The following is a 13,023-nucleotide window of genomic DNA, read 5'->3' on the forward strand; positions in this document are numbered from 1 at the left end:
AGAAAGATTATTCATGAAGTATTATTACCATAAAGACTATTATTTTAGTTATGACCCAAAGAGGTGCTTATAACTGATTTTTGCTGGGTCTTTATCTTATTGTAACTGTAAACTTTTCCCTTTTAGATACCATTGAAATGGCATCCATCAATTTACCAATTCCTGTGCAAAGTAAGAACTATTACAAGAGTATTTCTGACAACAAAGAGATTGCTAAATTGGTCTCTGTGCTTAGCACAATCATCAACTCTACCAAAAAGGTGGGTCAATAGTATATGCCCTCTGAGATTTCCTTTAGCCACACAGCTCTTTGGTGACTGATGGTTGAACCTTTCAATCAACTAACACTTATTAAATACCCTCTGTGTGCCAGGAGCCATGCTAGGACCTGGATAAATATAGAAATACAAAAATGAGACAGAACAAAAGCCTTAAAGAACTTGTGGCAGGACAGTACGAGGAGAGGAAAGATAGCTTGGAACATCTCGTTCACAGTAGCAATGTATCCAAAACAAACACAAAATAATTTAGAAAGGGGGCTTTAGCAACTGAAGAAATCAGAAAAGCCCTATTGAAAGTGAAAGAATTTGAGCTGAGGCTTGAAGGAAACTAATTAGATATTTCAGGAGGTAGAGGGGGGAGAGAAATGCTACTTGAGAGTAATGACTTTTTTTCCCTTCCTTTGTATCCATAGTGCTTAGCACAGAACCAGGCATGTGGTAGGTGTTAAAAAATACTCCTTGACTGAATAAACTAATTTCAATACTCAATCCAAAAAGGTTATGGTCTTATTAATATATTGACTCCTGAACTATAATCCTTAAGAGTGTAGATATGACAAAATAGCACAAAACATGTATTCTTTTAAATAACTCTGCTATACCAAAAATTCTAGCCTGCAAAATCATATTCAGATCATTACCTCCTCACAAAGGATGTTTCACTTTACAAAATTATTATTTTTCCAACAATCAGTTCCCTTTCTACAGTTGAAATAGGATTTCATTTATATACAGTATCATAAGAATAAGAACTTGCCACCCCCAGTCTCTTGCACATAAGTTTTGCATACACTGGTCTCTTTGAGAGAAACTAGCAATAATTCTATGGAAGATGGCCTTCAGTTTTAATAGAAAGTGTCATTGATACTTAGGTGCTATCAGAGGGGAATGAAGGGGGGCTCCTCTCACTCTGTAGCTGTCTTTACTTATTGATAAGTGGGTACTATTAGGAGAGGTAGATAAAGGGGTGGAATCCTCAAAAGGCATCCCTTTCCCCTTCTTAATCCAGGGCACATTAAAATTTGCTAAGAAAAGTTTATTATTTTTTTTGGCATGTAAAATGAGGACATTGGAGTTGATAGTTCCTGAGGTCCCTTCCAAATCTAGATCTATGATACTATGGCCTTCTTTAAATTGAGGAAATTGTTGATTTACTTCAGGTTAAAAATCTTTTTTTGTTTATTAGTTTGGGATATCACCTTGAACTGGCCATGGAATACTCTAGTATTCACAAGATTTGGGATTTTCACCCCATCGGGGATCACTAGTACTCTTTTGCATCACTGCTCTTTGTTCAAAAGACTGATTGTGTCCCCAGTTTTCCCAGATGTTCTTCCCAAACCTCTACTGCCACAAATAACATCAAATAGGATGTTTTATGTAAAGTTTTATGTAAGAATCTTTTATGTAAGGAAGGTGGAGATAACATAATAATGAAAGAAGAGTGAAAGGGTGGACAACAAAAGTTTGTTAGAAATAATAGCAGTTAAACTAGATGCTTCTAACTACAGAAGCAGGAATGCTTTCCCTTCTTAGAATCTTCCTTCTTCTGAATCTTGCCTTGTGAGAAGGATGACAAGTGATTTCTGAGAAGATATTCATTTACTGAGAACCATACTTTCTGACTTGGTGACAGGGGAAGGTGATGGTGGAGAAGAAAAAGGTATCAAGATTTTTGTGAGCTGCTTCCTGGAAACTTCTTCAACTTTTCCCATATTGAGTCATCCCTTGAAACAATAAAAAATAGTTAATAAAAATCAATCAATGCCCTATGACCATTTCTGATAGTCTATGCAAAAGTCTTTACCCATAGTTTCTTCTCCCTTCCTTGAAGAAGGAGGTATCAGCTTGGCCATTACAGTTATTCATAGTCTAGCTCCCTTTTATGATTCTTTTTATTTTCATTGCTGTAGTCATTTGGTATGTTATTTTCTTTGTTCTGCTTGTTCAACTCTCCATCACTTCATATAAGTTTTCCTATATTTCCCTGCATTCCAATGCTTATTATTTCTTACTGCAAAATCATTTTCCCTGAAACCTATTTACCACAGTTTTTCAGTCATTACACAATAGATGGGTCCCCATTTATTGTATTTTTTGTTACCACAAGAAGCACTGCAATAAATCCTTTGGCACATATCTTTCAACTCAAGTTAATTTGCCAGAGAAATATGGTCAACTGTGGAAGCATTAGAAGGGATCTCCATGATTAAGGAACTTGGAATTTAGTTAGAGAGAAAAGATGATCATATGAGATGATCAAACAATGTTTATGGAAGACTTGTCTGGCAAAGGTACCCAGAACAGGTTGGAGGAGGTAAAATCAGAGCTTCCTCCCTATACTTGACCTTCTTTGCTTATATGCCTGGTAGTCTGATTGAATCAAAGGATACAGATTACTTAGTCATTTTTATTGTGTAGTTCCAAATAATTTCCTAGAATTGTTTACTTCACAGCCCCATGAATAGTATGTGAACTTGTCTATCTTTTCTCTTCTCCTCTTGAAAGCCAAGCCATATCTGCTCTTGATTCCATTCTTTCTCAAGTGTTATGTGCCTTCCACAAAGTAAACATTAATGAGTAGAACTTGTTTTAAATGCAACTTTAACTACTGACAAGTACTTTCCAAATAACTCTACGAAATAGGTTATTACAAGTATTATTATCACCATTTTCCAGATGAGGAAACTGAGGCTCAGGGAAGTTAAGTGACCTGCCCAGGGTCTCAAATCTAATGTATCTGAGATGCGTGCTCAGCCTGCTTCCTAAATAGCTGATTGGCAATGACACATAATTTCAATATTCATCCCTTACCTTTTAACTTTCAAAAAACTGACTCTACAGATTAAAAATGAAAAATGAGTGAATTTAGTGCTTACCACAAGCTAAGCAGCAGGGCAAGAGGAGGGATTTGATCAAATTTCATTGCCAGTGAATAATATCTGTGTAGTACAAAAGCCAGAATAGTGCATCCCATAGACTCATGTATGTATGGTACCTCATCAGGCAAATCAACTATTTTTAAAGGGTAGAAAATATCAATGAGAGTCAGTTTAAGGTAAATAGCATTGGATCAGAACTTAGGAAACCTTGATTTGATTTGGCTCTATTCACTTACTATCTGTGCAGTGAGAGATTTGAACTGGCTGAGCATTAATTTAAATATAAGTAAAATGGGGATAACTTTAGTATTACTTACTTCACAGGGTTGTTGTGAGTTAAGTTCTTTATCAAATTTAAAACTATATCAATATGAACTTTTATCATCATTGCTATCATCATCATCACCATCATCATCACCTAGTGAATGCTAAAGAACATTTCTGCCTCATTCAGGACACTTGCAGTGGGAATACCAAACCCACTAACACTTCCAGAAGCCAATTTAAGTTTATTGTATTTGGTTCATTTTGAGAGTTATTGCTAATATTTTATCAGAAAGTTATTGTTTGTTTGGTATGTGGGAGATGAAGCTTTGCTGCTTTCTCAAATTTTAAAAATTACATCTCAAAGCACTTTTCATGATGGATTTACTTTTTCTAAAATTATACAAACAAATGAAAAAAGACTTGAACTTTTATAAAAATAATTTTATCAACACATTTTTGTGTAAATCTATTCTTTAAGTGTATCATTATCTTAGTACAAACTCATGACCATATCTGCTGAATTTTGAATATCAATAGTCATAGTGTATTGGAGTTGGCACAGACATTAGACACGATGAAGTTTTTCTCTCCTCTCCATGACTCTCCTTTTCCCCTACCCCCAACATGAAGAGGCAGGCCTAATGCCAACCCTTTCTTAATTCTGGTTTGATGTAGGATGAAAAGAGGCACTCATAAGTCATTAAACAATTAACAAAAAAAGAGATTTATTTTGCCCTGGCACAGTAAGGATATTTAATAAGAACACAGTGGAGCTTATCTTTAGCCTTGGTGATGGGGCCTCAGTTGCTTCCTATTGGAAACATTAGATTAGTATCAATCAATCAACATTTATTAAGTGCTTTTTACATGATAGGTACTAAGTGCTGGAGATAAAAAAAAAATTGCAAAAAAGAGTCCCTGCCCTCAAGGAGCTTACAGTCTAATGTTAACATGATATTAGGGTAGGACATGATTATTTGAGTGACTTAGATATCCTCCAAGGCTGGGAGGTTAAGGTTCTTTGTGACTGGTACTATTTAATGCCTTGGGGTCCATCTCCAGTTGTCCTGTTCTATTTATTGCCACTGGAACCAGATGAATCTGGAGGAGAAAGTGAAGCTGGTGACCTTGTATAGTCCTCCCTCACTTAATTCCAATTCACTTGCAAGTCATGGCATCATCTTCCTGAAGTCTTAGTCTTCTTCAAGAACAAAGAACAAAAATAACAATATTTAATGCCTTAGGGGACCAAGAAGCTGCATCAAGGAAGGTAGAACTAATGGTTTTGTCTCATTTTTAGGGAAAGCTAATTCATATTGTTAGGTGACAGAAAACAACTTGAGGGTGGGTAGAAAGATGCTCTGTTAGGGAAACCCTCTTCAGGTTGAAGCCCTTTCTTCTTTTGGTGCCTAACTTGGGTGTTAGTCCTTCTTGAGAATTCCCCATTCCTCCAACTCAAAAGTGATATCTCTCCTTTCATATTTCTCTTAGTACTTTGCCTAGACTATTATTTTTTTGATAAAACTATTATGTTCTCCTTTTATCAAAACTTTTTGTTAAATTATGCTCCCCATTGTGAATTTTTAGGGTCTTTGAGAACAGGTTCTGTATTATTGCTTCCTTCCTAGGTGTTTAACTGAATTAAATTCAATCTAGTAGAACGCTCTAATTTTACAGTTGAGGATACTGGGCACAAAGAGTTAAAATTAAAACTAGTGCTCTTGCTTCCCAGTCTAATGTTCATGCTGTTATTATTTATTATTACTCGGTTGTTCAGTCCTGACTCTCTATGGCCCCATGTGGGGTTTATACTGTAGTGGTTTGCCATTTCATTCTCCAGCTTATTTTATAAATGAGGAACTGAAGCAAGCAGGATTAAGTGAATTAATAGCTCAGGGTCACAATGCTAATAACTGTCTGAGACTGGATTTGAATTCAGGATGTAGCTTCCCTTTAATGTTCATTCTGCCACACCACAAAACCCCCCATTTTGGGGTTTTCTTGGCAAAGATATGCAATAAATGTTTTTCATTAGTCTGAAATTAAGGACATGTTTCAAATTATCTGAAAAATAAGTCATTATTTATTAGCAGAGATATCAATTATATCTTCTTGTTCCTATTTCATACTATAATATGATGGATGACCTGAGTTCAAATTCAGCCTCAGACATTGAAAAGCTTTATGACCTGGTGCAAGTCCCTTAACCTTAACTGTTTACTTCAGTTTTCTTATGTGTAAAATAGGGATAATAATAGCACATACTTCCCAGTGTTGCTGTGGAAATCAAAGGATTTAAGAATTATAAAGTACTTAGCACAATACCTGGCACATAGTAAATGCCACATACATGTTAATTATTATTATCATTATCCTCCTATAATATGAATTTATTGTGACCTTTGCTGCTTAGAGGCAATTAGGTGTCCTATGGCTTAGAGCACTGGGCCTAAAATTTGAAAGACCTGAGTTCAAACCTTCCTTCAGACACTAGAGATAAACTTGTGTGTTTTACCACAGGGATTGCCTGACTATGAGCAAGTAACTTAATCTCTATTAGCCTCAACTGTAAAATGGGGATAATAAAACTGACCTTCCAGCTATGTTATGAAGATCAAGCAAGGTAATAGTTTTAAGGTATTTAGCACAGAACTTGGAACACAGTAGGCACATAATAAATATGTTTCCTTTTTTTTGTTTCTTCCTATTCCAGGAAGTTATTTCATCTCTAGATTGTTTCAAACGTTACCATCATATATGGCAAAAGGAGAAAGAAGACACTATTATGGAATTTTTAAGCAAAAAGCCCTCACTTTCTGAATTTGAATCTCAGATCCTCTATTTCCGAGACTTAGAGCAGGAAATTAATGCTGAGCCTGAATATATCTGTGTAGGAGCTATTGCATTATACACAGGTAGGTAAATTTTCTTTTAGGTATTCATAGAAATTCAACAAATATTTTTTATCTCTTCATCTTTAGATAACTATTTCTGAGAGCTCGGGTTTTCTTAAAGATTGACTTTTCTTTTATGAAACTCAAGCAAAGGGTCTATTTTGTAGGTTTTATTTATTCCTCTTATACACAATCAGCTATTTGAGAATGTGTAGAGATATAATGAATGCTTTGCTGCTTTGCACTGAAAATGAATGCTTATTTAGAGAAAGGAGCACATCTAATGTATTTGGTATTAAAATTGAGCTTTTTCAAAAATAAAGACATAAAAAACCTTGGAGGTGTATCTCCAAGGGCAATGATATTTGATGTATAGTTTTTAGTATTTGACAATGTGCTTCAGGTCCTTATAAGGACAAGTATTATAAACATATATAAACAAATAATTTTAAAGGAGGGAAATCTTTTTGTCTGAATTTCTGAGAGCAAGAAAACTAAAAGGTATAAACCTAGTATACTTCCATATATTTTGGGGTATCAGTAGGACACTGAAGAGAAAAAAGGAGAAAGAAGGGAAAAGTTTTTGTAAATATTAAGTGTATGAGTATAAATTAAATAGGCTTTTGTGGCTATATTTGGCAATTGCTGTTGTACCTTTTCCAAAATATATTGTGAATCTTATATTTTATAGCTGACCTGAAGATGGCATTGACTGCAGAAACCAAGGCCTGGATGGTTGACATAGGCCGTCATTGTAACAAAAAATATAAAAGTGAGATGGAGAATGTTTTTACTTTTGTTGAAGAGCTCAATAAAAAATTAAATCGTCAGATTAAAGACTTGGATGATATCAGGATAGCAATGGCTGCACTTAAAGAAATCAGAGAACAGCAAATTCCCATAGATTTTCAAGTTGGCCCTATTGAGGTAACTAACAAGAATAAGAGTACTTTTGTTATTAGTATGTCCACAGCAGACATTTATTTGATTCTCAAGAGTTTTGGGCTAATTTGACCTGAAATAGATAGAAATTGCCCCTTTTTATGCTTATGAAGAAAAAGGGCATAAGACTCATAAATAGTATGAGGGGGAACTATGTTTAGTAGTAGTAACTCAGTAGTTAAATATAGATTAATTTATATACTTTTAAGTAATAAAAATAATTTTCCTTAAATTAGATGACAATTAAGTCTTTAATAAAAAATAAGCGTTATTCCAACAAACATGATAGTTTATAATTCCTGCTAATAAAAGATATTACTTTTCTACAGTTGTTTTTAGGCATATGAAGATAATAGCTATGGGTATGTGTGTGTGTGTGTATGCCTTAAAAATTGCAAATATCATATAATTTAGTGATATTATACTTATCACCAAGTTGTCAACTGCATTATTGAATTCCCCTGATGACCAGGATGGGTGCTCACAATTCCCGAATTCTACTTTGAGGAAGTATCCTGAAAGAGATTTCTGATTTTCCTTTTCCTCAGTTCCCTCAAACCCTGAAACAATCAATAGCATAAATCTCTAAAATGGACTAGAGAATCTCATGAGACATGGCATGCCTTGGAGTATGAGCTAAATGGCAAAAGATTTTTATTGTATAAACTCTAGATGGTGCTGTAGAAGGCAGAACTTGAAAACTGTCACTATTCCTTTCCCCCACCAGAAATGGGGAAGGGCTGATTTTCCTCAGACCACACCTGTGCCTGAGTGTAGGGCTGGCTCAGGGATGAGAGTTTCTTCTCTAGTACTCATTTTTTCTCCCTAGCCATTCCTTGAACAGTTCAAACTGCCCAAACCACCCTAGGTCAAAGTAGATCAACCCTCTAGAGATTAGAGATAAACTTGTGTTTTTTGCCATAGGCATTGCCTGAATCCACTGGGATGCCCCTGCAAATTTGTAGAGTTTAAAAAATTACCAATACTTAATACTGGTTATTGTAGGAATTTAATATCAGTGTAATTTCTGGTTACTAGAACAAATTTAACTCTTCTGATCTAATATTTCTTTATGTGTAGATTCCAGGTAGCCCCTCTGTTTTCCCTCCACTAATCCCCTTTGTTAGCTACCACTGTATAATTAGGTCATACACAACATTTCATTAATCATCATAATTTTTGGTGCAGTGAAAGGAAACAAAATAAACAACACATTAAGCATGGTAAAGAAATAAGCAACAGACACCAGGTGAACCCAGTTGGAGTAGGGAGAGGGGAGATGGAGAGAGAAAAAATTCTAGGGTTTTCCATAGTTCTAAAACAAATGGGCATTCACCAGGCTAAGTCCACATTCTGTGATCTGTGGAGGTGGACAAGTCTGCTGCACTAGGTATTCAGCCCTGGAGTAAATACTGAGAGATATCCTTAGGCACCTTATAACATAACACTCTCATTAAGGTGTGCTTCAGCAGAATCTGCCTAGCTATATACCTTCTCCATTATGTCTCTCAGCCCTTGAATCTCCAGCTGCTCTTTAAATCTGCCAATGAGTGGCCATGAAATTGAGCCTCAGTGAATTCCAGTTTTTCCCAGGGCATTGAACTGCAAATCCCAAGATGCTTAGGTAGCTCCTAGATGATTCCTCCTTTGCCTGCAAGTGTCCCTTTTCCTCTCCCCTCCCCCAGACATGTTATATTCACATACTTGCATCTTTTTCTTTTTCTTTTCCTGTTGACTTTGAATTTGGTAGCAAGAGAAGGACCTAGTTACATATTTTGTCTGTTTCTCTTAATGGTTAAGTGGTTTCAAGTTTACTATTTCTTGGTATAATTTCTTCCTATTATAATTTTATTAAGGAAATGTTTTTATGCTTGAATTTATGTACCAACTTGATACATTACTTTTTTGATCTGTAGGAATCCTATGCTCTGCTTAACAAATATGGACTCTTGGTGGCAAAGGAGGAAATAGAAAAAGTTGACACTTTGCGTTATACTTGGGAGAAGATTTTGGCCCGATCAAGTGAAGTTCAGCATGAATTATTCACATTGCAGCCAAATTTTAGGAGAGAACTTATTAGTACTGTAGAAGCCTTTGTTGAAGATTGTAATCAGTTCTATTCAGACTATGACATGGTACTAAACTAATTTTCTATGTATGTATTTATAAGGAAAAGGAGATAATTTTTTAAAAAAGGATTGCTGTTTTAAAATAATGAGTCTTAAAATCTATGCCATAAAGGATTCTTTCTGCCTTAAAGTCCTATAATATTTTTAGCATTAGACTTAATTAATATTCTTCCATAAATTTATTTCTTTTTATTTTGACCTTGAGCAGTCTAAAGGGATTAAAAATTAGTTTTACTACAGAATTTCAATGTACTGTCTGCCTAATATCACTTAGGTCATAGAAGACATTGGAGAGTTTTCCCAAAATTATTTTCAAAAATTTTTGGTAGCAGTGTTTCCTTTAATAAAATTGAACATTCTGTCCTATGTCAGTCCCTTCTTTCCCTGTACCTTCAGTGATATTCAAGTACCAATGAATATCACTGTGGAGCAGAGTTTAATATTTTTGACTCCTAGTTGACACTGGGCTAATCTACAGAGTTTATGAGTGATGTGTTGGAAAAAATGATGAATGTTTTAGGGCCATGCAGAAACAAGAGCTTGTGATGTTCCGTTGTCTTCATTTCTCAGTACAAAACCATATTTGTCTTTTTCCAAAGAAGGAAAAAACAACAGAATAGTTAATGTCTTTCCCCTTTCCCTTCCCATTGGTTTGGCAAAGATCATTTCCCAGAAAAGAGGCAGTAGGTACCCCTTGAAACTTAAGCTTTCTAAAGTAAAGTAATAGTGACAATTTTATTCCTTTTACTGAAAGCATGATCCAAATCTTATGTTTCTTAAAATAAAAATTGAAAGTATAGAAAAGTACTAAGTGAAACCAAGGCTCCTTCTAAAGCTTGACATTTTCTTATGTAAATAGCATACATTATTAGCTATTTATCTTAACTTTTGTTTCAGAATGGTCCCATGGCCGCTGGTCTAGAGCCTCAGGAAGCCAGTGATAGACTTATTATATTTCAGGTAATATTTCTCATGGTCATAGTGGTAGAAAAAAAGAAACCTATCACATCACAGCCTTTTCAATTGTACTCTATTTTTTTAAACCAAGAAATAGAAGTAAAAGACTTCCTAATATTGTACATGTATTCATCTGGGTAATATTATACATATATCTTGTTATAATTTTACATTGTCAGTAATTAGAAAAGTAGAGATGATATTTTTATTGATAATCTCATGAATAAGCAAATATAAATAATTAATTATGTGAAAATATGGTTAAGTGTGATTTTTGGGGCAGTTAACAATTAAATGTAGAGATATATGTGGCCAATGATGTATTTGTTAACTAATGTATTATTTTAAGTATGCAATAAGTTTTTTTTAAATCCTCCCTGGAAATCATTTACAGTTTTTCACTTATATTTTTGTTAGACCCGATTTGACAATATATTTCGTAAGTATGTCACTTACACGGGTGGAGAAGAGCTTTTTGGGCTTCCTGTGACTCAGTATCCTCAGCTCCTTGAGATAAAGAAGCAGCTTAATCTCCTCCAGAAAATCTACAGCTTGTACAACAGTGTCATTAACACCATCAATGGATATTATGATATGCTTTGGTCGGAAGTGAATACTGAGAAAATAAACAGTGACCTTCTAGAATTCCAGAACAGGTGAGGAATCGCAAAAGGTATGTATGTAACATACCTGTAGTTTAGCTCAGACTTCTTAAACTTTAATGCCTTTCTTCTTAAATCATTTTTATTTTTTTCTTCATCTTTTTTTTAATCCCAGATTTTTGAGAAGCATTTTGTATTGCACCGTTGTCAAAACAATCATCAAATAGTATTTCTTTCATTGTCTCCACATGAATGGTGATATATAAGCAAATCTTTTAAACTTGAATGAAATGTCAATTATTTTTCAATGCTCTGTCTCAATTTAAATAAAATTATCAAATATTAGAAATCCCTGTAAAAAAATGTTAACACAATAAGAATTTAAAGATTCTCCTGCATATTTTAGAATGTTATAAGGATGGATGAATAGGCATTTGTTAAATGCTAACAATCACTTAAATAGTATACAAAAGGCAAATATTTTCTAGTAGTGGAGGAAACATCATATATAGACATACACATATGTGTCTATATATGTGTGTATGTATGTGTACATATATACATATGGTATATATATATACACACATACACATATATTGAGGTGAACAATAGGGAAGTCAATTAACATCTTCCAGAGACGTTGGTACTATTAATTTGATTAGTAATCAGAGAAAGAGAGGAAATGAAAATGGGGAAGCTTATAGTCAAGAGTACTCTCAATATAAATCATAACTTAAATCATAACTTAAAATCAATACCATAAAGTATTCTTTGTTCCTTGAGGGCCTATCATTTTATAGGATTAAACTTAATTAATACTCCCCTTTAAATCTCATTACCTTTCATTTTGACTTTGAGCAATCTAAAGAGATTGAAAAGAGGTTTCAGTATAGTATTTAAACATACCATCCACCTTTTATCACTTGTCGTGGATAGAACAGGCAGTTATTAATCACTTTTTCTGTGCCAAGCCCTGTGCTAAGAACTTTACAAAAATTAACTCATTTAATCCTTGCAACAATGTTAGGAGGTAGTTGCTATTATTAACCTCATTTTGCAGTTGAGGAAACAGAGGTAAACAGGTTAAATGACTTTCCCAGGGTCACACAGCTAGCAAGTAGCTGAGGCCTAATTTGAATTCAGATCTTCTTAAATCCAGGCCTGCCACTTTGCCCATTGTACTGTGTAACTCCCTATCTATATTTTAAATTGTTAAGGCATGCTGTTAGATAAATTTTATACTGTTCAAAGTTTATAAAACAATTTCTTAACAACTACCCTGGGACATAGAAAGTGCAAATGTTAGATTTGGAAGGGGCATCAGAGGTCATCTAATCCAGGCCATGCCTGAATAGGATCTCTTCTATGTCATCCCTATCAAGTAATCTCACTGAATTTATTTTTTGATACTTCTAATTGTTAGGGAGTTAATTATAACATACTGCCTCATATGGATTTTGGGATGGGACTGGGGCATAGTATCCATTTCATACTACTTGGTATATTTGTGTGTACAAGGTCCTATTATCTTTCTAAAATAATTCCTTGAAAAAAGTCATTCCAACCATTATCTGGGTTTCCTTCTATGAAGACCGGTCCTCTGTAGCATAAAGTCTTGGTAATGTAATGCCACCTTTGTTATAATAGAGCCACATTAGTGCATATGTTATACATATAAGGACTCCCTAAAGTTATAATCTGTTCTTTGAAAAGGCATTAGGTGAAACAAAGTGATTAGGACAACTAATTCCATAGGAACAATGTTCTAAAGGGGTAACTGACCACATGATATTCTACTTGGTTTTCTTGGGTATTGAGTCTTTTTTATTAAGGTAATTATTGTGAAATGGTCATGATGAGTGGAATATCATTCAGGGCCTACCTATAGATAATTGGGAATCCAGATTTCGTGTGGTTTTCTTTGCTAGATATAAAAGGATGAGATGGGGGTGGCTAGGTAGCATAGTGAGTAAGAGCACCGGCTCCAGTGTTGGGATGACCTGGGGATTGAATCCGGGCTCAGATACTTATCACCACACCCAGAAATAACTGGCCGTGTAACCTTGAGC

At 34.6% G+C, this 13,023-nt stretch overlaps 1 protein-coding gene across 1 annotated transcript in view; it reads left to right on the top strand.

Moving 5' to 3' along the window:
• DNAH5 (dynein axonemal heavy chain 5) overlaps positions 1 to 13,023 on the top strand; it is a 436,545-nt gene that overhangs the window by 221,019 nt on the left and 202,503 nt on the right. Inside the window, exons 22-27 of the mRNA XM_069101431.1 lie at positions 127 to 260; positions 6,144 to 6,345; positions 7,016 to 7,251; positions 9,183 to 9,401; positions 10,293 to 10,355; positions 10,770 to 11,008. Of these exons, the coding sequence (XP_068957532.1) occupies positions 127 to 260; positions 6,144 to 6,345; positions 7,016 to 7,251; positions 9,183 to 9,401; positions 10,293 to 10,355; positions 10,770 to 11,008 (1,093 nt within the window). The remainder of the gene's footprint in view (positions 1 to 126; positions 261 to 6,143; positions 6,346 to 7,015; positions 7,252 to 9,182; positions 9,402 to 10,292; positions 10,356 to 10,769; positions 11,009 to 13,023) is intronic.

The sequence above is a fragment of the Petaurus breviceps genome, unplaced genomic scaffold, assembly GCF_028583685.1.
Source record: "Petaurus breviceps papuanus isolate PSGF00001 unplaced genomic scaffold, PetGlider_PUasm1.0 47, whole genome shotgun sequence".
Lineage (NCBI taxonomy): Eukaryota > Metazoa > Chordata > Mammalia > Diprotodontia > Petauridae > Petaurus > Petaurus breviceps.